The sequence below is a fragment of the Melanerpes formicivorus genome, unplaced genomic scaffold, assembly GCF_026170545.1.
Source record: "Melanerpes formicivorus ecotype bairdi unplaced genomic scaffold, bMelFor1.0.p_v2 SCAF_75, whole genome shotgun sequence".
NCBI classification, from domain to species: Eukaryota; Metazoa; Chordata; class Aves; order Piciformes; family Picidae; genus Melanerpes; species Melanerpes formicivorus.
In genome coordinates, this window is record NW_027142427.1 from 1,842,091 (window position 1) to 1,868,687 (window position 26,597).

Here is a 26,597-nt window from a genome sequence, read left to right on the forward strand (position 1 = left end):
GACCTCATGTTTTGTCTTTACACAGGGACATAGGCCCCAATAAAGCTGCTGAGAGTAGCTCTCTCGTTTATTTGGACAAGAACATGCATGTGTGGTAGTTTTAGGCTATGCCTTTAAATTTTTGTTACAGATTTCAAGCAGAAAAGCAGAATAATGTAAATGAATCACTATTGAGTGTGAAGAGGAAAAGCAAAGATAATTCTAAACAATTTCATTAGAGATATATCTGCTATAAGATTGGCTGTACCGAAACAATCTTCCCTCTTCCCATCTCTTCTCTGCTTGCTTCGCGCTCTGAAGGGATACTAATCTGTTCTGCTCGACCTTGGCTGCATTGTTTTGGTGAAGTCTAACAACTAATTTTTCTCTGCTCCTTTCTTCCTTTTGGACAGAGGGTGGGGAGACAGAGGGACAGCTTCCCTGGCCTCTGAGCAGGGGGATTCTCATGTTGTTTGTTAATTGTGAATATCTGTAAATACAGCTTCCATTTGCTTCCAGCTGAGCTGGTCTGGCAAGGTTAATGTTGAGGGAAAATCTCAACCCACCACAGCATGAAAGACTGCTATAAAAAAGTTAAATCTCATATGAGTAAAAAAAGTAATTTAGGTCAGTTATGTATATTAAAAATGCTATCAGTAGACTCTGAGTCTACTTTCAAATGCCCATCACTTCACTTCCCTGTCTCTACTTTTGAAGAACTACAATTTAAAGCCATGAGTTTTAAAATGTGTTCTCCCTTCCCTGACACTTCAGTGCTTTTTGTTTGTTTCTTTATTGGCTTTTGTTTTGTTCATTTGTTTGTTTGTTATAGTAAATGGATACCAGAAGAGCACAAGTTGAGGTGTAAAACATTTTGTGATAAAGCTCTGATGTTGTTCTTCCCCGTGTACATTCTGTGTATTTGGGAACATAAGGAAATACATTATTCTTACCTTTCCAGGCTACATCCAGAGTAATGACTTGACAAACACAGTCCCAGATTCTTTTAGCCAATACTGCTCCATTAAGCAGACTTCAGCAGCATTCCTGGCTTTAAGAAGCAGAAAGCTGGTTTTGGCTAGACTGAAATGTGCACTGTGTTAGTGGATCCAGCCCACCAAGAGATCAAGGTTACATGGTGTGACTAAGCTCTCTACATCTTTCTTTACCACTCAACGGTGATGTTTTAAACACCGACAAATCATCATTAGAAATAGCATTGGGCCTGCTACCGTGAAAAGAAACCCATTAAAAGAGCTCTATTCAAGTGAGATTCCCCCATGATGAGTGATTTGTGAGATGTGTCAGTTGACTGATCTTTAACCTATTTAAAGCATTCTATGTATTTTAAAAGTTGTAAAGTGTTAAATCAAACACCTTCGAAAGATTATGCCGCTGACTTTATCAAATAAATTTATACCATACTCAAAGGCTGAGAGGAATTGTTTGACAAATTCTCCTTCTCATGAAACACTGACTGCCTTTCATTAGTGTTTAACTTCTGCTAACTAAACTTCCATTAGTCTTTTAATTAGTTTCCTGGGACTTGTTGTCAAAATACCAGTCTGTGGTACCCTGAATCACACAAGTTGCCTTTTTGAGCATTTACACAATAAAATGGCATCCCCCCCATGCTCTAAGATAGATTCAATTACAATACTGTGAGGTCGGAAGTGATCACAACTCCTCTAGGACTCCTGGATGAGAAATGTCTGTCTCAGCCTGCTGATTTTAAAGTATTTATCCCTAACAGAGTTAGAACATTCTTTTAAGTTATTACTGAACTTGTCATCCCAACGTGACAGACACAAAACCCCAAAACTCTTGCTGAGCACATCTGCCTTTTCTGCATCATCATTATGAGTGAAAACACGTATCAATTTCATAGAATCAACAAGATTCTATGGAAAAGACCTCAGAGATCATCAAGTCCAACCTAATACCTAACACCTCATGACAAAAAAAAACATGGTTTCAAATGCCACATCCCATCCCCTCTTGAACACCTCCAGGGACTCCACCACCTCCCTGGGCAGCACATTCCAATGGCCAATTACTCTTTCTGTGAACAACTTTCTCCTCACCTCAAGCCTCAACTTCCCCTAGCACAGCTTGAGACTCTGTCCTCTTGTTCTGGTGCTGATTGCCTAGGAGAAGAGACCAACCCCCACCTGGCTACAGCCTCCCTTCAGGCAGTTGTAGAGAGCAATAAGGTCTCCCATGAGTTTCATCTTCTCCAGGCTAAACAAGCTCAGCTTTCTCAACCTCTCCTCACAGGGCTTGTGCTCAAGACCTCTCACCAGCCTCGTTGCCCTTCTCTGGACACATTCCAACATCTCAATGTCCTTCTTAAATTGAGGGCTCCAGAACTGGACACAGTAGTCTATTTAGAAGAAAAGAAACCCTAGAAAATATAGTAAAACTAGAACTTTCACCTTTGCCCAAATACACTTTTTTTCCTCACTGTATTGTTTTCCTTTTTCCCCCCTCTCCTCTTCTTTTCCTCTTCTTCTATTTATACTTCATAGGTATTTATGTCCCCTATTGTCATTACAGCTAAACAGCCAGTTTCCCCCCTTTTAAAATGGTTTTAATGCTCTCTTCAATGTATCCCCAAACTAGAATGGAATTTTAGCTAAAGGTTTTTGTTTCATATCGAGAGATGTAGCTTTGGAGAGACACAATTAACACAAAGGAGGAAAACCCCACATTTTCTGTTCAAATATTTGCTAGGAAATTTCTACAGCTGAGGGAATTTACTTTCTCTTTACCCTTAATGAATATAAACTTCTTACGCTGGGCCAGCAGTAACTTGTATTTATTGCCGTATTTATGCATCATCATGTGGTCCAAAATACAGTTATGCAGCAGTGACTGCAGCATTTTTAACTATGAAAAAAAAGTAAAAGATGAACTTCTGAAACTCAGTTCAAGCTAGCAGCAGATATACAGGGGAAAAAAAATCACATTTCTAGTTGATTTCTTTTCAGGTGGAAGCCATGTTACTGATTATCCTCATTGTCTTTCACAGTACTTGTGCTAGCTCTGCCACCTATTTTGAGAGCAGCCTATTGTTACATCTAACTTATTCTTTAGTTTTCCTGATGTTCTCATATACTCTGCATTTTTGAGTGCTTTTGTGCTCTGAGGAGACGTTTGCAATGAGTCTAAGATGTTACTTCTTCGGGTTAAAAGCTGTGTCGATACTACTGCACAGAAATGGGGGGCAGTGCATCCATCCATCCTAAACAGCTTTTAGCTCCTACATAATGAAATAGAATCCTGGAAGAAGTTACTTGCTTTCTGGATTTCAACATCCAAGGTAAGTCCATCACAGATGAACATCACTCTTGCCAGGCACATTTTAAGGAAATCAGGAAGCAAGTGTTCTGGCTCTGAATCTGAAATGGACCATCTGCCTAAGCTGTATGCCCAAGTCCTGGAGAGAACAAAAGTTCAATTGTGTTTGTCTTCTCCATGTTTATTAGCAATGTCACAACAGCACAGGACAGTCTCAGTTACAATAAAACAAATCAGGCCATATTATGGGCAGCATTACTAACCTTTGTAATTTAACTCCACAGCCTTTGCATGTGCATCTGAAGTGGGTTGGGCGTCCACACTCCAGTAAGGGAACTTTTTGAAGGTAGTATCAGCATGGACACGGTGTTTCTTTCTGGAATAGATCATCTATGAATAATAGATACAGATCAAATACAGGAAAAAAAAATGTTCCAGCTTCAGCAGCCATTGATCTGCTAAGCTGCATCAGGCGACACGATGGTACCATTTAAAGTTTCAGGAGCACACTGCAGATTTCCAAAGTCATTCAGCTGTTGGCTGGGTGAGGCTTGAAGCCAGGCTGATGAGCTATGCAATCTAATTCCCAGCTTTTCAACTGTTCATCTAGATAAGTCCATGTAGATACTGTTCATATAAACAGGAGCTCTTTTTTGGGGGGGTTTAATTTGGCAAATAAAGAGAGAACTAAACACACAAATATACATTTTTTTTTAATCCAAAGTGCCTCTTTCTGCAGCTGAAAATTTGCAATAAAGTTTGCAGTAAAAAAGAGATAAAATATGTAAATATTTGAATAAGACCATAATTCAACTAAATAAGAGAAACTCCTGTTTTCACAGCTGGCCATTGGTGCTAATCACTGGCCTCACATTTTGTCTTCAGGACTCAGCTGACAGAGGTAGCCATGGCATACTTTCCATCAACAAGCCATTGAGTTGTAAAAAGATACAAGCCCCCCTCTCTCCAAAAGGCAAAATCAGACAGCAGATTTTGACACACAAAACATATCAGTGACGTAGCTTCACTGATCTTCTAAGGGATTTTTTTTTCACTTGGGACACGTACAAAAGCTTTTAATTACTTGTTGGATCTGTGATGTTTTGATTGGTTGGTTTTGTTTTTGTATAATATCACCTGCTATTGTTGTTCTAACTCCTCACTTTTTTTTAGGACTAGGGGGAATGGAATGAAGCTGGAGGTGGGGAGATTCAGGCTAGAAGTGAGGAGGAGGTTCTTCACCATGAGAGTGGTGAAACCCTGGAATGGGTTGTCCAGGGAGGTGGTCGAGGCCCCGTCCCTGGGGGTGTTTAAGAGCAGGCTGGATGAGGCTCTGTCCAGCCTGATCTAGTGTGGGGTGTCCCTGCCCATGGCAGGGGGGTTGGAACTAGATGATCCTTGTGGTCCCTTCCAACCCTGAATGAAACTATGAAACTATGAAATGCAACTTAAATACTTTGATCTACCACCAACCTCCCACAGAGTCCATTCACCAGCAACAGTAACTCTGGTAGAACCGAAGTTGCAGGAATGATGTTCCAGTACTACCACTAATGATTTAATTATAAATGCCATCTTAGTAGACTCATAGTGTATGTCAAACACCAAATGGACAGAAGCTGGGAGGTTCCTCCACTCCAGCATCTGGTATACCTCAACCTTGGTATTGGGAAATTCTCTTTTTCTGGGATAAGAGGTGGGGGTTGGTCCCTTCTTCCAGGCAACCAGATCCAGAACAAGAGGACACAGTCTCAAGCTGCACCAGGGGAAATTTAGGCTTGAGGTGAGGAGAAAATTCTTCACTGAAAGAGCTGGCCATTGGAATGTGCTGCCCAGGGAGAAGTCACCATCCCTGGAGGTGTTTAGGAAGAGCCTGGACGAGGCACTTGGTGCCATGGTTTAGTTGATTAGATGGTATTGGGTGATAGGTTGGACTTGATGATCTCAAAGGTCTTTTCCAACCTGGTTAATTCTGTAATTCTTTTTGGCATACAGAATTTGAGGTGAAAAAATGTGGAGGATTCAGTCAGAACCTCCTTCTGGCATGTGTAAATCAGAAGTAACCAGCACATGCATAGTATTGCACCTCAAGTACCTGTGACACAACTGACAAGACTTTTCCAGCTCTACGTGGTCATTGCTACAAGACTCTTCCTCCATCTGTGTCCCCTCCCTTCAGCATCACTGTACCAGCACCATCACCAATGGCACTCACTGGCTTGCATGACCTTCTCCTCCTTCTCTAAAGTTGTCTTGGCTACTCAGGTTGGAAGAGTCACAAGTACGAGTGATGAACAGGACTTCTCCAGGTGCAGGCTGTTCATAAAGTGGAGGACCTACCTGCTGATTGATCTTTTGCTACCACTGTAATAAGCCAGATAATTACAAACTATCTCATGCCAAAGCATAGAGACCAAACTGGCCAAGATGCTCCAAACATTCAAAGATAATACTGTCAGCTTCCAACTCTGAACATTAAAAGAAAGGAAATAGACCTTATTTTTAAGGCTCTGCTAGGGAAACATCTCTTGCAGAAAGTGAATAATAAATATACTGCATGCCATAGCAATGTGCATGGGGAGGAGGTAAGGCATTGCTATAAAACACAGTATTCTAACTACTACAGATGTTGCTCCAAGAATTTACAGCTTTCCCTGAGTGCTTATCTCTCCTCACCAGTTTCTGCACATTGAATCACATTCAAAATGGGGCATTTTAAGCTATCTTTTTATTATTTTAACCCATCTTTCTATTATTTTAACCCTTTTTTCCCCCCCTCTTCTCTTTAAAGCTACAATTAATTTCTTCTGTGTTATTCCTTAACGCTAAATAGATTCAAGACCTGTATTTACAAACCCCATGCAATCCTGTTTTGGCACATGTAAATTACATGCAAATACATTCTAAATTAGTTTGTTTATCATTCCAGAATTCTAATCCAAAGGTTTTGGGTGGTGTTTTTTTGAATTTAGTTGGTTTGGTTTTTTTTTCCTGATGTGTTTACAAATGAGTTTGACTCTGGAAAATAACTTAATAAACTCAGGCTTAGCTATGCAATTAGAGGAGGCATCTGGGAACCATAAAACCTGGAAAACAATATTTACATCTTTTGTACATCCAAGATTCCCTCTTCCTTTTTTTTCCCCTCTCTCTTTTAATTATTTATTCTTTTTTTTCCCTCTTTCTTTCCCTCCTTTTTCCCCCCCCTCTTTTTTTCTCCCTTGTCCCTTAAATTCATCATTTCAAAATATTGCAGTTATTTTTGTATGAGGACAAACAACCAGAACTCATTTTTATAACCAATGACCCTGCTCTCCAATGAGCAATTCATGGGGTAGCACTGGATAAAATGCACAAAGCAGAAGATTTCATTATAAAAGAAAAAATAAAAAAGGGAATGAAAAATAACTGAATTAACATTGATCATGACTTTTCAACAGCATTTCTTATTATTACAGCCAGGCAAAGTCTCCCGTGGGCAGTAAAGCTTTCCCATGTATTATTAGCCCGCTACAGAAAGCTATGAAAAGACACAAATCTGTTTTGTCAAAGGACAGAAGAGCATTTAGTTATAAGAGAAAGTATGGTCATAATCCATTGTGGGGTTAAAGGTGAAGAAAACAGAACTATAACACAAAGCCTTAAGAGAGTAATACTCCTGCAGTTAATTCCTGAACACCACAGCAGAGCCGCCTGGTTTGTGGGAAGAATACATTCTCAGGGCAACCTGACATCTATATGGTTTATATTTATTAGTAGCAGCACTATTATATAGCATCTCTACTTGTGCTAGGTACAAATGCACAGGGCAACACGGCTCCTGTTTCTGGAGGCGTTTGTTGAGATGCCACAAGTGTCCACATGTCTGATGTGAAAGCCAATGCTTTCACCTGCATCAAGAACAGTGTGGTCAGCAGGAGCAGGGAGGTCATTCTGCCCCTGTACACTGCACTGGTTAGGCCACACCTCGAGTACTGTGTCCAGTTCTGGGCCCCTCAGTTTAGGAAGGAGGTTGACTTGCTGGAACGAGTCCAGAGAAGGGCAACGAAGTTAGTGAGGGGCTTGGAACACAAGCCCTATGAGGAGAGACTGAGGGAGCTGGGGCTGCTTAGCCTGGAGAGGAGGAGACTCAGGGGTGACCTTATTGCTCTCTACAACTACCTGAAGGGGGGTTGTAAACAGGCAGAGGTTGGTCTCTTCTCCCAGGCAGCCAGCACCAGAACAAGAGGACACAGTCTCAGGCTGCACCAGGGGAAGTTCAGGCTGGAGGTCAGGAGGAAGTTTTACACAGAGAGAGTGATTGCCCATTGGAATGGACTGCCTGGGGAGGTGGTGGAATTGCCATCGCTGGAGGTGTTCAGGAGGAGACTTGGTTACATGGGTTAGTTGATTAGGTGGTGTTGGATGATAGGTTGGACGCAATGATCTTGAAGGTCTCTTCCAACCTGGTCTGGTCTGGTCTGGTCTATTCTATTCTATTCTATGGGAGAGGTGACCACCTCTACTTGGGTGCTGGGGGCAGAGTGAGGGGAACATCTTGCTTGGCCATACTGCTGGCGGTGGTCCAGGTATTCAAACTAGACCATTTAAGAAATGTTTCTAGCATACAAAAAGTTATTCTAGTGCTTGAATTCGAGGCTACATGCTGGAGCAAGGAGTTTCAGTTCAGGACAAGACACCAACGCAAGGTGTGAAGTTGCTCTTGTCAAATATTTGACATCAGTTAGGGGTTTGGTCCAAGGAGGAAGCAACTTAGAGTGCTTGGATTACATGCCAATGCAAATTTGCAGGTCTAAGATGCAGATGTCTAGATAACTACATAAGGATTCCTATTACAACCAACTATGTGCCCTATCCCTCACTATCCCTGGGAGGAATGTCAAGCAGATGAATTCAGCACAAGGGACAGTAGCAGCACAGCAGAATTTAGCATCATTAAACAGATAATTCTTCCTCCCTTCCTTCCTTCCCCACTGCAGACATTATCCCTCCTGCCTTGTGCTCCTTCCCCTCCCCAGCCTTGCTCTTTTGCCAGCACTCTCTGTCTTGGCACTCACAGCATCTGCGCAGTCCAGCGTGGTGTCCTGTACAGATGCCACAGCCAGTTGTAGCGTCAGAAGCAGACAGTGTTAAAACAGTGTTTCACCTTCCTTTAACCTGCTTTTTAAGGACACTGCAGTGATATTACTGCCTAACAGTACTCACGTTATCTCCTTTAGCAGCATCTCAGATAACTCCCTTCAATACTGCACTGAGCTGCATGATGAACAAGTCATTTTTCCACCATGGGTTATCCTGCACTTTTAGTCTGAATTCACAATACCGTCACACCTTCCTCATTCAAATCTCTCCTAAAAAAAACACCTTTGTGCTTTCAAATTACAAGCTCCAAATAATAATAAAGGCTGTAGGTTATCCTTTCTTGTGGGTTTCCCACTGACCTTGGCTGACTGCTTTAACAGAAAATGTTCTGCATACCAAACAAATGAGCCTAGTGGCAATTCTTAGAAACAAATGAGCTAGGAAAATGTCTTTTGTGCAGTTCCAGCTCCCCTGTTCCTCAGTCCTATCCACTGTAGCTGTATAATCATCACCGTTTTGCCATTTTCAGTTACATCAGAGACTGGAGGAAAGGGGCATAGGAGTCTAGAAAGCGACAGAGAGAGTAACAGGCAGTTCCTCAAAAATAAAATGCAGGTCTACAAAAATCATCTTTTATTTTTGACATTCTCTTTTCAGGTTTTCCTGCCCACTTCCCCTTACTTTGTCTATTTAAATCACCAAGTATTCAGAGACAGCTCGGTGTTACACTGTGCCACCCAGCACGACGATATCCTCATGGACTGGGATTCATAGGTGGTAGTAAAAGGGAAATGCAGCAGAGTTACCTGTACATGCTGGAGTAAGTGAAAAATAAATAAATAAATAAATAAAAAGTCACAAGCAAAGGTTCAGGTCCAGGGGCAAACCATAGAATTAACCAGGTTGGAAAAGACCTCAGAGATCATGAAGTCCAACCCATTACATAATTACATAATACCTAACACTTCATGACAACTATACCATGGCTTCAAGTGCCACATCCAGTCCTTTTTTGAACACTTCTAGGGACAGGGACTCCATCACCTCCTGGGCAGCCCTTTCCAATGGGCAATTACTCTTTCTGTGAAGAACTTCTTCCTAACATCCAGCCAAAACCTCCCCTGGCACAGCTTCAGACTGTGTCCTCTTGTTCTGGTGCTGGTTGCCTGGGAGACGAGACCAACCCCCACTTGTCTACAACCTCCCTTCAGGTAGTTGTAGAGAGCAATAAGGTCTCCCCTGAGCCTCCTCTTTTCCAGGATAAACAACCCCAGCTCCCTCAACCTCTCCTCATAAGGCTGTGCTTGAGACCTCTCCCAAGCCTCATTGCCCTTCTCTGGACACATTCAGTATCTCAATGCCCTTCTTAAATTGAGGAGCCCAGAGCTGGACACAGGACTCAAGGTGTGGCCTAATTCAGCAGTACTGAAATGACAGCACCACAAAGAAAAACAAAAAAGGAGATGGTCAGGACTTCTGTATCTGGCATGGCACCCAGATGACATGGCTTACTGGCATCTGCACCCACACCAGCAAGCCTGTTGCAGGAAGCACTGTTCTTGCTATTCAGGTCCCTGCTATCTCATTCATTTCTGCACTGTACTCCATTTTGTAGAGCCAATGTAATCCTCTGCTTTCTTCCAGATTTGTAATACTCTGATTTTTCACTAAATCTTTTTCAGATCACTCAGCAGATGTCTAAAGAAAGGGGGAAAAACAATATTCCTAAGTGAAAGACTTTCCATACACATGCCCTTGCAATGTAAAATTTCATTACAAAAAAAAGAAGAAGAAAGCTTTCCATTCTTTCTCTAAACATCTGAGGCACAAAAAGGTGTTTGGGTTTTTTTTTTTTGGGTTGTTGTTTTTTGGTTTTGGGGTGGGTTTTTTTTTTGAGGAAAACCCCCCAACATTATTTTAAGTTTTCTTCAAGCTTATGATAAAAAGAGAAGCAAAACACACCTGTGCACAGAATTGCTCATTTCCACTCTCTCTCAATGAGCATTCTGCACATTGCAAAGCAAAACAGAAAGCATTATGTGTAAACATTTACAGCATAAAAAGCCTCATCACCTGGGATCCTTGCTGCTTCTGAAATTTCTGATCAAAGATAAAAACCAAGACAACTCCCTGTAATCAATTATGCACAGATAGTCCTCAGTGTATGTGCAATTCATAGAAATAATACTAAAAATGTAACGTGGATTTACATGCAGCAATGATATCTGGACATGGGCAGAACGCTAATATTCTGATTGCTATCTTAAATCAACAATCCCTGTTCTTCAAGCGAGTCTCTGGCTAGACAATGCTTCCTTGAAAAAATTTCCAGCAGCCCTTTAGCTGCTCTCACTTCCAGCAGAGCAGCTGCAGGGACACAGCCCAGGACCCTGTGAAGGTTACTGCAGGCTGGCAGCCAGGGAATCGGCGCTACAAGCAGCTGGACTCAGGCTTTACTTCTGTTTAGGCATAGCTTAACCCTCTGCATACAACCCAAAAGCACTCATAGTGCAAAGAAAGCTTTATTTGACAATCTGGCCTTTCTAAAAAGAGGGACTGCAATACATGCTTGCAAGCCAGAGACAGTGTGTAGCAAGCAGGGTGGCTTGCAGAAGTTTCCCTGTACATACAGTCCCCTGTATATACACTGACTGGAGGCATACTGCAACGACCACCCTCCCACATCAGCCACAAGGGAAGCTAAAGATGTATTCAGCTTTCAGGCATGTATGAGCATGCTATCATCATCGTCCTTACTAATACCAAATTCACACTTTGAGGTCTTCACTGTGTCTGTTTCACTCTGCCTTATAACAGTCAAGTCGGGGAATTCACACGGCAATGCCAATCCTTTCATCAACCTTACGCCCCTCAAAACCTCTAAAATATTTATATTTCCACCTAGGATTTATTCTTGTTTTGCCCTAGCTGACACTCTTTCGTCATGGGTCTTACACATTTTTGCCTAGGTGAGCCCCAAAGAGTATGCAGTGACTTAATGAGCAGATCAATTACTGTTCATAAGAAAAGATACCGTCCCTTTAAAGGTTATTTGAAGGTTGATTGCTATCTTATTGCTTATATCCTGCAAATCTATTCAGCCTTATGAATGAATTTGACCTTTTTATACTTACTGGGGAAGAAAAAAAAAGAATAAAAAATATAAAAAAAAACCCAAAACAGAACAGAAGTTAATTTAGAGCTCTATAATACACCACTTTTTCGCCCGAGAAATGAAAGGGCATTCAAATCGATACCTGCACAATAACACTCTGATGAATGTTTGCACCCAATTTTCTCATTTTGCTAACTTGAGATTGGGCATTTTGAATAGTTCTCAAAGAACATATTCTTTATGTGCTGTGAAGTATGTGGTATTGTGTCCAAACAATGCTAGAGGATAATCATTATAGGAGTATCACTGGGCCTGAAAAGGTCAGTTAGTTAGAAATGTCAGCTTTCAATGCAACTCTACTGGACCTTCCTATGTAAGGATCCAATTAAAGGGACATGCCAAGGTGCATGGAAACATCATGGTGACCTGGAATAGTAATAAGGTATTGTGGAATAGCTTGATATTTTTCTTCAAAAGTAATGGATTAGCCTTTAGAACATTTTCTCTGCAGTCTTAGTTTGACTTTGCAAATATCACTTATTCTACATGTATCCAAAAGAAGGTCAATCTTTTTGATTCTTATTTATTATTTTTTTTTAATGCAAAGGTGGGGATGAAACAGCTTTGCTAAAAGTAAATGCTGAATGGCAAAAAATAAAAGATCTGGTCTCATTGTTGGATTAAAACCACTGTCATTTCAATAGATCTCAAAATTGTGACATTTGAGATGGATGTAAGAGGTGTTTGGGGAGAGAGATGGGGATAGGTCAGAGGACAGGCAGAAAGGTCAAGGTAGACTTATTTCCTTGGAATGTGTTGCAAGTGAAGGCTGCTCAGGAGAAAGAAGGTGGGAACAGAAACATCATTTGGTGAGTGTGTAGCATATCTGCAGTTATTATTCTGGGAAATGGAGAGGTCTAAGTAAGAATTAGGAAGGTGCTGAGCAGTATGAATAAGTAATTACAAGCAACGATATTACTTCTCCTTATCACAGGAAATGGAAATTCTCACAGCTCTTCAGATACAGTAAAGATGAGGGACTGAATACAGTCAAATTTCCTAATTAGCCTCAGGAAAGCTGAAACCAACCTAATGGCACTGCAAAAAAAAAAGGAAAAAAGGAAAAGGGCAAGGTTTCTTCTCTGTTAGCACTTACCTTCTGAAATTTCATCAAGTTTGGAACAAAGTTTTTCCCTCTAGCTTTAGGGTTCACCTAAGACTGGCAACACTTTGAGCTGAGATTTTGTTAGCTGTTGGAATGTGCTGTCCAGGGAGGTGGTGGAGTCACCGTCCCTGGAGGTGTTCAAGACGGGATTGGACATGGCACTTGGTGCCATGGTTTAGTAGTCATGAGGTGTTGGGTGACAGGTTGGACTTGATGATCTTTGAGGTCTCTTCCAACCTTATTGATTCTATGACTGCATGGTAGAGAAATTCTTGTGCTGTGGGCTCAAACAGTCCAGAGAAGGGCAACAAAGTTGGTGAGGGGTTTGGAACACAAGCCCTATGAGGAAAGACTGAGGGAGCTGGGGTTGCTTAGCCTGGAGAGGAGGAAACTCAGCGGTGACCTTATTACTCTCTACAACTACCTGAAAGGAGGTTGTAGACAGGATGTTGGTCTTTTCTCCCAGGCAGCCAGCACCAGAACAAGAGGACACAGTCTCAGGCTGCACCAGGGGAGGTTTAGGTTGGATGTTAGGAAGAAGTTCTATACAGAGAGAGTGATTGCCCATTGGAATGGGCTGCCTGGGAAGGTGGTGGAGTCGCCATCATGGGAGGTTTTCAGAAGGAGACTTGATGGGGTGCTTGGTGCCATGGTTTAGTTGTTTAGGTGGGTTGGATTGGTTGATGGGTTGGACACGATGATCTTGAAGGTCTCTTCCAACCTGGTTTATTCTATGTAACTGTTGCCTTGTGGAGCAATAAGCTGCTATCCTCCCCATGTTATTTTACATTATTGTGGGCAAATGGGTGAGTTAACCCCAGTGTCTTAGTGATATGAGAAACAATTTCACTCCCACCCACCACTGAGCATTAAAAGACTCAATTATTAAAGGAAAGATAAGTAATTTCTTTTCCCCACCACCTTCCCAAATAACATAGCGTGTGAAGCTTCACTAACAAACACGAACAGTAATTATGTCAGGCTGCTGAAAAACTCAGACGCCATCCCTTGACACATACTTAGACTAAAATCAATGCACTATTAATTAATAAGGACTAGCAAAAATAGTACCTGATTTTCAGCAGCAAACAACTTTCTGTCACATTTTATTACTCTGTGTCATTTTTACTAATACCTGTCTTATAGCTTCATGACTTGGAGTTCATATTATTTTCATGCTTCAATTAGAAAGAAGTAGATAGCCAGACTATCCTGGAAGGTAATGGAAAACTCTTGTAGTAGGGCTTAGTGGTGGAATTTATAGTTAAATGAAACTTTCAAACATACCATAAAACTTCTCCTTCCTTTACGTAGTCTTACTTGAGGTCTCATAAGCGCTAATATGTAGAAATGCAAAACTTAATCAGCTAAAAACTACAGCAAATCTCACACATCACTTTATGCAATGCCAGGAGAGGAGAAGTATATTTTTCCTAACCAGAGGAAATTAACTAGGCAACAGTCCTCTATCTATAATTTAAAGCAGTAAAATATGTATGGCAGAAAACTAAAGCCACCTTAAAAGAATTCAGGGTAGCAGTGTATCACAAATTAATGAAATGGAGACATTTTTAGAGCATGCAGCACTGACAGTATTAAAGGGTAGGGAATATTTCACCACACAGATCAGTGTGATAAATACTTTTGGAATAAAGCTTTTTTCCTCCCCCCCTGTTTAAAAGTGTGAGTGCCTGAATGTTAGGAGGAAGCACAGACCAAGTCGTTAATGTTTCTGATCAAATCTCAATGTCACTCCACAGAGACATGGAATATCTTACTCTGTCCCTGCATGTAAGCCTCTAATGTGGTCAGAGGAAATTCTGAGTCAGTCAAAAAGCAGGAATTATCAAGTCAGCTCCTATTTTATTTCACCTAAAAGAGAGCAGAAAGGAACTCTGAGTACTTTATATTCCATGCTGTAGCCAAGGTGGGCACTATGGAATATTCAGCCATCCCAGGTTTTTTAAATGCAATCAATTTACTGCTGCCAAATGTAGTAGGTTTATATACATCTGGGGAAAATGCACCCATGGTGCTGATGGATTTCTCCTGACACTGCACTGATTTCAAGAGAATGTTCTTTTAAATTGGCAGTAGAGAGACTGGTGGAGAAGGATAAAACCCTGAGGATGGCAGAATCAAAGAGAATTTCAAAAGAATTTTCCTGATGGTTCTTGGATGATATCACATGTTAGCTATTTTCAAAGCCAATAGTTTCCAACACACTTCCATTTATGGTATCAATAATTAAAACATGCTTCAGTGGGAGAAGAACTTACCTTACTGAGAAGAGAAATTGGAAATCTGTATTATTGTTGTAAACACAGGAGATGTGAAAAGCTTTGTCTCCATGGAAAAAGCTATGGAAACAGGGATATCTTGTTTGCAGCTACTGAGTGGTTATCACAATGTCATACGGGTGGCTGTGGATGCTCGAAGTGTTACCAGAACATGATCAAGTAGAAATTAAGGGCAGATACTCAGCTCTTTGCAGGGAGGCAAAAATTAAACCACCTCAAGATTTCATCCTAAACCCCAACTAGGACAAATGCTAAGGAAAAGGTGTGGATAAAATTCAGAGGTAAACATAAGTTTAAAGAAAATGTAAATTGCCCAAACTTAAATCTCATTGTGCCCCACTCCCTGCCAGCTACTAATGAATTTTTAACATCTTTCCCCCACCCCGCTGCACACATCAGCTCTGACTCTGGCACTCTGAACCGTACAATGTGTTATAGTCTAATTGTAACTCACATGTCAAGGGGTAAGAAGAAAGGAGTGCGGCGAGAGCATTGGTAAATTTAACTTAACATTCCTCCAGCTACTCAGCAGTAAGGCAGAGCAGTGAACTGCCCTCCACATTTTACATGGGGGTCAGTTACTTCAAAAGAATGTATCTGAGCACGAGCGAGTCTGCCTTGCTCCCTGCTCATGCGTCATTTGTGCCTGGCTTTTTCTGGAGACCACAGCAAAGCGAAGACTTCCTCCAGTTTAAGACACTTTGTGAACCCTTCAGCACCTGCTGAAAGGACTAGAACAGGTCAGTTCTAAATATTACAGTAGGAGCTGCACCTCTCACCCTCTGAATTTCTTCCTCTTTCTATTTTTCTTGGTCCATTATTTTTTCCTAGAGCACCCAGGTTACAGGTTGATGATCTCTATCTCTTCCATTTAGCATACAAATGTGCTTTTAAGTCTAGCACCTCTTCAGTCAGGTTCTGCCAAGACGCACAAGCTTTGCTCCATGTCTGGTAGCCATCAGGAGTAGGGCAGCAGGCAGCAGTGGGCTGTCTTTGAAGGAGAGGCTCAGCAGAGCACAGGCAGGGCAGGTATTCGGGGCATGAGGAACTAGCATGGCTTCATATCCACCAGTGATTCCCAGGGAACCATGCAACAGCCATGGCCACGAGGAACAACAGGACTGCTGTGGGGTAACATTAAAGTTTCTGTGATCCCGCAAACTCTGTTTTGGATGTTTTGGCACTTAGGTCTCAACACCCTATAATTTACATTAATGGCATTATTTTATCTTGCAATTAATCTCATTAACTGGCTGATCAGTTTTTGGAAATTAATAGATGTGACTCATGGAGAAAAGCTGTTGTAATACCTAGAAGGGATCATCAAACTTGACTAAATGTACAAAAACTAGTTTAAGAACTTCACACTCGTACAAAAGGAAGATGATCTTTGTCATGACAGCCGTGCAAATCACAGAGGTCACCTTTCCTTTTGAAGTCCTCTGTCTATTCTCACAATTAAGCAATAGGGCTTTGGTGGCTGATACTGCTAGTGAGACTCTGAGGACTTTTATGCTATAAATAAGGCTGAGTGACCTCCTCCCCAAATGAAGTCTGTCTGCCTTCGGCAAGGTGGAGAAGAGGATCAAGTCCCACAAGATTAACAGCTGCATCTAAATAGCTCAGTCTCTAATTTGAATCAGTAAATTAAGGGATGACAGTGATTATGGATGATTTTAGCCATCATAAACGATATTATGACTTTGTAAAAGCAGACTGTTGATGTCAGATCTTGGAGCTAGGACTAAAAGAATGAACTATTTTAAAGCTGCAGCCTCCCAATATAAATGAAATCCTCAAAACTATGATTTGATTCATTTTATTTTTGCATTTGTTGGGCTTAAACTAGACCCTTTAATCCACAGGCTGATATTTTCCAATCCTACTGGCAACTGAGCACCTCTATTTTTTTCAGCCTCTTTTTTAAATCTCAGCTTTCAGTTCTTAGTTAAGTTTGGTCAAACACAGCACCAGGCTTCTTTTGAAAACCCCTTTATTGAAAGCAAAACTGCAGGTACTCATTTATATAATCAGGGCACAAAGCCTAATAATTTTTCCTGTGTAGCCAGTTGTTATAGATTTCTAGGCGAATATCAAAGGGTAAAACATATCCCAGAACAAAAAAGCGCACCCATGATTTGGAAATCTCTTCCCCTCTTTTTATTGCAGTATGTCTACCTACGCAATTATTGGAAGCTATTTTGATTCTTCCAGCTAATTGCTGCATTGATTGAGCAGATTGTTGCATTAAACTGAGAGATCTGAAGCGATAGCTACTTACTGTGATCACATCCATGCACAAACCCAGCTCAGTCAACCCTTTCACTGTTTGGGTGAACACTGCATCTAAAATTACGAGGGAGGTACCATAAATGTGTTTTGCAGGAAAGTCTCATGCTATATCAGTCTGGTCCTCAGCCCTCCTTTTCTTTTATTAAAGTGTCTGTGGACTTGGGGGCCCTTTTCCAAGATCTGACTGTTTGCTGTGATTAAGACCTTCAGAGATGCTTTTCTTTTTCTTCTAGAAACATGGAATGCTCAAGACACAAAAAATGAAAAATGTGCCATGTTTGTCCTTGAAGTTACAGTCAGAATAGTGACAATGGCTGTATCACACTGTATTGTTGCTTTTATCAGCAAATGCCCTGAGCATACATTAACATAATTGCAAACTGCATGAAAAGTGAACATGCAAAAAATGTGATGCAATTGCCAATAGCCTCAAACATCTGTCCTAACAAAGTGTTCCTCCTCCTCCTTGTTTTAATTCTTGTTATTTTAACAAGGTTAGTGAAGGAGAAACCATGTCACAGATGATATCTACATTTAGAGTGTCAGAACAATTATTGATGCAAAATTGTTATCCAGGCAAATGTGTGTCACATTTTGTTCACTTCCCATAACACCTGTTGATTTTGCTAACACATTATTCCCAGTAAAAGCCAGAGCTCATTAGTCCCAGTTAAAGCCAACCTGAAGGTTTAATATGTACATACATGTGAAAAAGTTAACCAAAAGGTAGCACCACTCAAGCACGGTGTGTACCTGAAGCTGGTGGGCAGCAAACATCTGTAGCAGAGAATAGAATAGAATAGAATAGAATAGAATAGAATAGAATAGAATAGAATAGAATAGAATAGAATAGAATAGAATAGAATAGAATAGAATAGAATAGAATAGACCAGACCAGACCAGACCAGACCGGAAAAGACCTTTGAGACCATCAAGTCCAACCTGTCACCCAACACAATCTAATCAACTAAACCATGGCACCAAGCAACTCTTCAAATCTCTTCCTAAGCACCTCCAGTGATGGTGACTCCAGCCCTGGGCAGCCCATTCCAATTGGCAATCACTCTTTCTATGAAGAATTTCTTCCTAACATCCAGCCAAAACCTCCCCTGGCACAGCTTGGGACTGTGTCCTCTTGTTCTGGTGCTGCTTGCCTGGGAGAAGAGACCAACCCCCACCTGGCTACAACCTCCCTTCAGGTAGTTGGAGAGAGCAATAAGGAAGAAACTGAGCAGGATTAATAGCAATAAATTGAAAGCCACCCAGCCTTAAGAGTAGAAACCCAAGAGAGGCACCGTTCAAACGACCTTCAATCATGGTGTTGAGACCATCTAAAGACACTATGCCAAAGAGCCCAACATTTCCCAGTAGGACATGTTTTGATTTATCTCCTCAAGATGCAAATGACAAAAGCTATTATGAAGCAATAATTTAAAGCATTTTAATTTCACCTATTTCCTAACCCACTTCAAGGTTCCACAGACCTGGACCTCCTGTTTTCCCACCCTAGGCATTGAGGGCCACCATCTCCTCGCTCCCAAAACCGCTCACATCTGCCGCCAAGGAAAGCCAGGCTTGCATTTCTGTGATACTTGAACACACACTGTGAATCTGAGGGCATCAGCCCTGCAGACATACCGCTAACTGTAACCCCAGGAGGCTTAAAGAAATATCAGCACTCAAATTCATAGAGTAAAGGTCTGAAGAGGCAGCTCTGTGAACGGATAACTGCCCGGGGCTTTGCCAAGCACAATATAGCTGTCACTTGTTATTACGTGAAAGATTTTCTGGGGAACAGTGTTTTTCATTTTGCATGTCAGAGACTGGGGGAAAAGAAAAAACAACCAACAAAAAACCCAACACATTTAGACAACCATCTCTTTAAGAAAAAGAGCAGAGAGCTGTGCAGCAGAGCTCACTTACCAGGGCTGGTTATTGTCAGGAGGTCAAGGCGCCGTTTTTGCTGAAAAACAAATTATAACAGGAATTGTTAAAAGGGGACCAATTTCAGTGGGTCATCTTAGACCTGCAAAGTGTTCTGACATTTATAGCCAAATTAATTACAAGTTACATGGCTCACAGCAACTCTGTTGGATGGGATCCACATGTACTCTTTGAGGAAGGAAAAACTACCCCCTTGCTCAGGCCTTTTAATGTGTTTTTATTTGCACTTATAAAGTGTTACTATTTCTTTTTTGGAACATACACTTGAAATGGATAGCTAGAAGCACAGATGGACCCATATATTTATAAAAGTGATTTCTGATTCCACAGGGAAGAAGACAAGGAACCAAGACAAGTCTAAGTTCTTTATTCATATCAATCACTGACTCATACCCTGTATGTGATCAAACACAATTATATTGCCTTGGGGTGAACCTTTCAAAGTCATGCAAGAGGATCTAGACGAACTCAAGACTGATAAAAGGAAAGCTTCTTTTCATGCTGAGTGCAGTCAGCCCATGGATCTCATTGCCACCAGATATCCCTCACCCCAAAAACTTGCCAGACTCGATCATCACTGGATACTTGTACGGAGAGCAATATACAGGGAGCTATTATAATGAATAGTCAAGTTGAAATAAAAGACTGATTTCTGGAAGGGCTACAAACCTTCAAAAGGCAAACCAACCTGTACCACAAGGTTAGGGAATTTTTTTGCTTGGAACAAGATATCTCACCAATGCCTTGGCGATGGTGAGGTGTGTGTGAGGTTCCCTTTCCCCTGCAACACGTAGCCAAGGCTATTCACTACTCCATCTTTCTAGTCTTAGGTGACCTCCCTACCATTGCATCTCTGTACCCTGAAAAAGAAATCCATGTGCATGTGGATTATTAGATTATTATCATCCTTTTCCACCTTTCTGTGGCCAGAGAGCTTTGCGTCACCATCAGGGCTCTCCCCATCTCAAAAACTGTTTCTACCTTTCCTTAACAGTACTTTCTAACTTACTGTTTTCTCCCTAACTTTGCCCAGCATTAGTGTGTCAAGCTGGCATTGAAGGCTGTACTGTCCAGTTTAATTTCTCTCTCCTAATTTCCTCAATAATGTCTGTGTTACTTTCATTTACTGTCAGCCCTATTGATCTTTTTCTAATTTAATTCTCATCACACCATTCACTGTATTCCTGGGTGACAGCTGAAAGTCCTTGAGGAGGATACATTGACTCAGTATTCCCTACCATGAACAATCTTCCTTGGAAATTATGACTGATGAAACTCCTTTCCAAACTCATCATTTCTCTGAGTAAAGCTTCACTGGCTAAAGTGTATGGACACAGTTGATCATCCACTGAATATACCTAAGCTATATGCCCAATAGTGAATGTTGCCTGCTGGGAAGCTGTGTGGGGTGTCAGGCTGCAACAACACATTTTCTGACACCTCCTTGGCCTTCAGTACCTTAACTCTTGCACAACATCAATCATATCAAGAGGGGATTGGACGTGGCACTTGGTGCCATGGTCTAGTCATGGGGTCTGTGTTGATAGGTTGGACTCGATGATCCTCGAGGTCCTTTCCACCCTTAGTTCTACTGTGATATTTGTCAGAAAATTCATTCCTGTCTGTTTTCATAGGTACTCCTTGCTCTCTTAAGTCTGGTAAGTCATTCTGAGGATGACCTTAACAGTGTGCTTGATCACATTTTCTTTATTATGAAATACTAATGACAGACTAAGCCAAGTCTCTTTCCAAGTGTGCAGCGGGAACGGTGAAAGGGAGAAGACACTGCTGCTTCTTTATGTCACCTCCAGAAGAACCATTCAGAAATACAGTCCCTACTCTGCTGGGTTCTGCTCACCCTGTCCTCCTTTCCCAGGGAGGAATAAAGCAAAACAAGCAGTCGTGTCAGCAAAGGACCCAACTGCCTGCTGGGAGCCATAAGATGAAACACCTCCTAATAAGCTAAATTTTATATAGATCCTGTGCCTTAATCCTGATTCAAATGTACAAAACTATGAAATGCCAGGGCTTAGTACCTACTGGGCCAAAAGCTTTGCTTACATTTCTGAGCACAACTGGAACTCCAAATGCTGTATATCTAATGAACAGCTAGAGCAGAAAATATATATCCAAAGCCTACACTCTGTGAAAGCTTCTCTGCTGGGAAAAAAAGGTAGAATATAAATATCCTGCTCAAAGAAGGTTGCAAAATGTAGAGATTCAGAAAGGCATGGAGCACAACTGGCCTCCTGACTCGAGTCTATTAACTAGGGTAAAAATAAACACTAAATAAACCCCTAAATAGCTTGATACTGCAGGAAAACAAAAGCATATAGACTAGGCTAAAAAGAAATAATAAAAAAAAAGGTGAAATAAAATGAAATTATTCCAAGCCAAATGTTCAGCTTGTGACTTTTTCCCTGTTTGGATGCTGCCTTCAAGCCAGCCTTGGAAAAGAAAATAAACAAACAAAAAACAACCCCCCCAAAAAAAACCCAACACAGAAACCAAATTAAATCCAGAGCCAGGAAATCTTTGTGTATGTCTTGAACTTTAAGCTCAGGGTTGTTTTTTTTTCTCCTCTGACTTCAAGTGGAGCAGCACTGATCTTTTGCATCTAACACCTAACTGCTGCAAGGGATTTAAAATGCCACCAGGTTCTTGGCACTGGCTCCACCCAAATGCTCTGGGCTGGAGCACAATTATTACTGCCTGCCTGCTGCACTGAGAGAGAAAAAAATTTTTCTCTGCTCTGACCTTCACTGGACCTTGAAGAAGTTTCACTGATTTTGCTCAGCAGGGGAAGTTTGGACACATTCACCAAAAAATGGGTGAGGAGGAAACAGCAAAGGGCACTCGAGAATGGTGCATTTCAACATGTACTGATTATGGGTCCAGTCACTCTCTGGAAATTCTAGCCTGTCTCAGATCTCAGGGGCTAGTTTCCTGTTGTTTCCAGGGCTCAGCTGGATGCAAGCAGTCTAGTAAGTAGATGGGCTTTTTTTTGTTGTTTTATAATAAACATGCAGACACACTTATGAGTAGCTATAAAAGCACAACAGAATTTGAATTTAAAGAGAGAGACATTACGAGTGTCACAAAGATTAATAAAATAATTGCATCAGAAGTATCATGGCTGTGGGGCTTTACATATTTGCTTCTCCTTTCAGGGTTGAAAGATGCAAATTGCAGATGTTGCCCCCCTCCAGCATGATCACCCTCTCCCTGTTTTGACAGATTTCTTGAGAGACTCATCTCACAAGATGTCTGGCTTTTTGTGGTTGTTGTTGTTCTGCCTGTAGTAATTTTCCACTCCTCAAACACCTGCCCCTGCAGAGATGGGTGGTGGGACTATCCCAATCATCAGACAGCCACCTGTCCCCCAAGAATTACTTACAACCTGAGCACCGGAAAGTAATGACTACTGTCCCTGGTCAGGCAAGAGGTGACAGTTTCCTATATGGCTATGGCTGGATTTCACCTGCACTGGCAAAAAGAGAAACACTAAAATGATTTCCACAGCACCAGCCATAATTTGTAAGAGGCAAACGGCAACATTCTCTGTCTCACTACAGCAGCTCTATTGCTATAATCCTGTCCTGCCCTTAAGGGGCAGCATCCTCATTTTCACTTTGCTGGCTATTTGGAAGCCCAGAGGCAGGAAGAAGCCACTGGTGATTCATACCCTCTTCCCACCTTGTGTAGTTTTTTTATCCTTGATACTTCCCAGGGGCGCAGTCCCTACAGCGCGCTGGGGCTCTGCAGCAAGCCTGCAGCAGATCGTGTTCACTTCCACAAAATTAACACAATCTTTAATTAATGCAATAAGCACTGATGAGTAATAAATCATATTAAATACAAGGAAGGCAAATTTTTAATAAATTAAGCATTGATTCACTCAATAAATATTAATCTACTAAGCATCAAGAATTCATTACATTTCAGAAAACTAGTTGAAAAAAACCTCACTGGTGAGCTGGTCTAAAGTGTGCAGAATGGTCCCTGTTCACCCATAATATACACTTACTTTTAACTAATTCCTTAATTTATCAAGTTAAACAACTTGCCTGAAAGTAAATCTGGATTATTATTCCATTCCAACATGCAATTTTCTCAACACAGATTCTAACTCGCTCCTCAGATGGTTTGCTAAATTTTCCTTAGGAACTCCCTGAGTCTCTCCTTTCTCTTCCTTGATGTTGGTGGTCCTCAAAAATATTTGCTGACTGGCATCATTTCATTTTCACCTCAATTAACTCTGCAAGCATTGCAAAACTAGGAAAAAAAAATGTAGGGGGTGTAAATTACCTCATTCATTTAAATTTAGCTTATCTATGAGATGTTCTTTCAGACTTTGCTCTCTGCAGAGTTCCTCTAACATTTTATATAGATGTGGGATGTGCTGCACTTGCTTTGACTCTTATCTCCAGATTAGCAAAAGAGAAGGAAAAAAAGGCAGATGCAAAGATGCCCCAAGAGACTGATATGGAGCTGTTTCTGTAGCAACCGATGATTTTCTTCTCATGTAAGAATGAGCCCAGTCATATCTAATGCTGAATGTATCTGGGCCTCACTTGCCAGCCAAAGCTGTGTCAAGTATAAAGTCAATATAGTCAGAAAGAGTGATAAAAAGAAAGCAATTATAAAGTCATCTTCCTGGTCCTACACTCCTCCTGCACCCAGGATCTCAAAGATATTCTTAGCCCTGCCTTCAGTCCCAGTGCCTCCTTTGCAAGACCCCAATATCCAGCAGAGCTGGTAAGCAGAGCTGGAGATGGCAGCCAGGTACCCACGTTTTGCACACGTGAGGCTTCCGTGCTGGAAGCTCCTTCAGCAGTCTCCTGCACCCCTGCCTCAGGAGACAGAATGCTCTGGCAAGGATATCTCTAGACTGCAAGGGCATCTATACCTGCCTTACTCTGGGTCTCCACATAAAACTTCTAAGCCCAGAGCTGAGATCACCTTCAGGTTTAGAAAGCTCTTGCTGGGTTTGTGCCATTTTGCTGCCTGCATTTTGAACCCCAAGGCAGTCTGCCCATCCTACTAACATCTCCTGCCATAGTCCACCCACATGAAGCTGGAATTGACTCTCTGAGACCGCAGGAGGACTTTGTCTTTCTAAATGTGTTTTACACAGCCTGGTCTCTGCTATTGATCTCCTCCATCTAATTTTATTGTGGTTTGAACAGGTGTCTCTTCAATCTACTCTGATGTTCAGAAGGTTTAAAAGTGAAAACAAGTGCATGGGGGGGGGGGGTAATATTTTTTTTTCCTGGAAGCTTTGCCACAAATTGTTACTAATTGTGACTTTCCCTTTTAACTTCTAAACTGCCACATCTCTTCCTCTCTTCCTTCTGTGCACTGACTGTTGACTTAAGGGTAATTGAAGCCAGTGCATCTTCTCATAAAATAAATCTGAGTATATATTGAAGGCTGAATTTCACATTTCTGTGCCCTTTATTATTGCCACACTCTGTAATGTCAATGCTTCTGAAAGCTATCCTCTAACATTATCTCATGAAAGAACCCAAAAGTTCAGAAAAAGATCAAACAGATCCCAAGTGTGCAGCTCAGCATGGTACAGATAGCACCACATGGCTGCCCATAACTACCACCACTAACTTCCTTGGTTTTGCACTGAAGGGATTTACATTAGAGGGAAAGGAGAAGGCAGAAGGTGAAGAGAGGTAAATGTTAAAGGCTGTGTCCTGTTCTTTCACATTACTACCTGATGGATGACAACCTGTGCACCTTGGTGTGTTCTGCTCCTATGTAAAAGGCATTTATGTGATAGAGTGTAAACCTTTTAGTGGAATGGAATGGAATGGAATGGAATGGAATGGACCAGACCAGGCTGGAAGAGACCTTCAAGATCATCATGTCCAACCTATCAACAAATCCAACCCACCTAATCAATTGAACCATGGCACCAAGCACCCCATCAAGTCTCCTCCTGAACACCTCCAATGATGGTGACTCCACCACCTCCCCGGGCAGCCCATTCCAATGGGCAATCACTCTCTCTGTATAGAACTTCTTCCTAACATCCAATCTAAACCTCCCCTGGCGCAGCCTGAGACTGTGTCCTCTTGTTCTGGTGCTGGCTGCCTGGGAGAAGAGACCAACCTCTGCCTGTCTACAATCTCCCTTCAGGTAGTTGTAGAGAGCAATAAGGTCACCCCTGAGCCTCCTCCTCTCCAGGCTAAGCAACCCCAGCTCCCTCAGCCTCTCCTCACAGGACTTGTGTTCCAAACCCCTCACCAACTTCGTTGCCCTTCTCTGGACACGCTCCAGTTTATTTTTAGGCAGTTTAAAAAACATTCAGGGATAATCACGATCTCCAAAAGCTTTCTCATGAGAGTTTAGATAAAGGAAGGTGCTAGAAAAAAAAAATACACATAGCTCTGTGACAATTTCACGTCTCTCTACTTTCTCAAATGCAAGTTTTACTGCTTTCATCCCCCTTGCCTTCAAAGTGCAAGACTTATCTCTATTTCAGTAATGACCCCAATAAACTGCTAATTCAAATCTTGTTGAAATGGATAATTTGGTGATTTAAAGCTTTGGTGACTTTTTTTTCCCCTTGTCATGTTATGCCAAGCAATAATCTTTTATTTCCCTACAGAAATCACAGGGTTTTGTTCATGTAGTGAAGCAAAATCTCCCATTTTATACTTCTTTTATGACTAGCTGCTGAAGTTTCCTGGGATGATGATAAAACAAACCAGTCAGCCTGTTGACACTTGACTGGTAGTTTAGTAAATTGCATTGGCTGTAGCCCACTCTGTGGAATCAATTATTGATAATACAGGTGTGGGAGAACACTTATAAAGTGGTTTGGGATGTGTTCTCACTCACACTAAGAGCAGTAATGAGCATTTTAAAGCATTTTGGCAATGACCCCTACAGACATTTGATTGCTGCAACATTGGGTAACTTGACCTTGTCCTAGACTCAAAACCAAGTCCAAATGATGAAAGGCAGTGCCAAACCTTTAAGCTGCTTTACTCATCCTTCCAGTTCACATATTCTTCTAGTTAATACCTGACACTTGCATATTTCTTTCCCAAAACCTAAATGTCAGGGATACACAGTACTTTGTTATTATATGAAATATAGCCAGAGAAGTAGCTAAGACCTCTCCTTTTCCCACTTTTGACTATCTCAAGAACACAATACTAACACGTAAAGTTTTAACATATCTCCTCTGCTATTTAGAAAGAAAATTAGTAGAATAAATGCTAAAGAAAGATTCAAAGGCCATGCAAAGTCTATTTAAGCACACATACAGTCTGTAGAATTTCTAGTACTTATGGCAGCAGTAGTAGGTTACAGCCCCAAAGCCTTGGTGAGCAGATTACCACTGAAAGCAGCAGATCATTGTCTGAAGCAACAGCCACATGAAGCTAAGCAACCTTAG

The 26,597-nt window shown here is 41.4% G+C and overlaps 1 protein-coding gene across 4 annotated transcripts in view; it reads right to left on the minus strand.

Moving 5' to 3' along the window:
- Nucleotides 1-26,597, minus strand: part of BEND5 (BEN domain containing 5) — a 1,094,864-nt gene that overhangs the window by 528,550 nt on the left and 539,717 nt on the right. For all 4 annotated transcript variants that reach the window (XM_068163846.1, XM_068163845.1, XM_068163844.1 and 1 more), the window contains exon 6: nucleotides 19,157-19,196. In XM_068163846.1, the coding sequence (XP_068019947.1) occupies nucleotides 19,157-19,196 (40 nt within the window). The remainder of the gene's footprint in view (nucleotides 1-19,156; nucleotides 19,197-26,597) is intronic.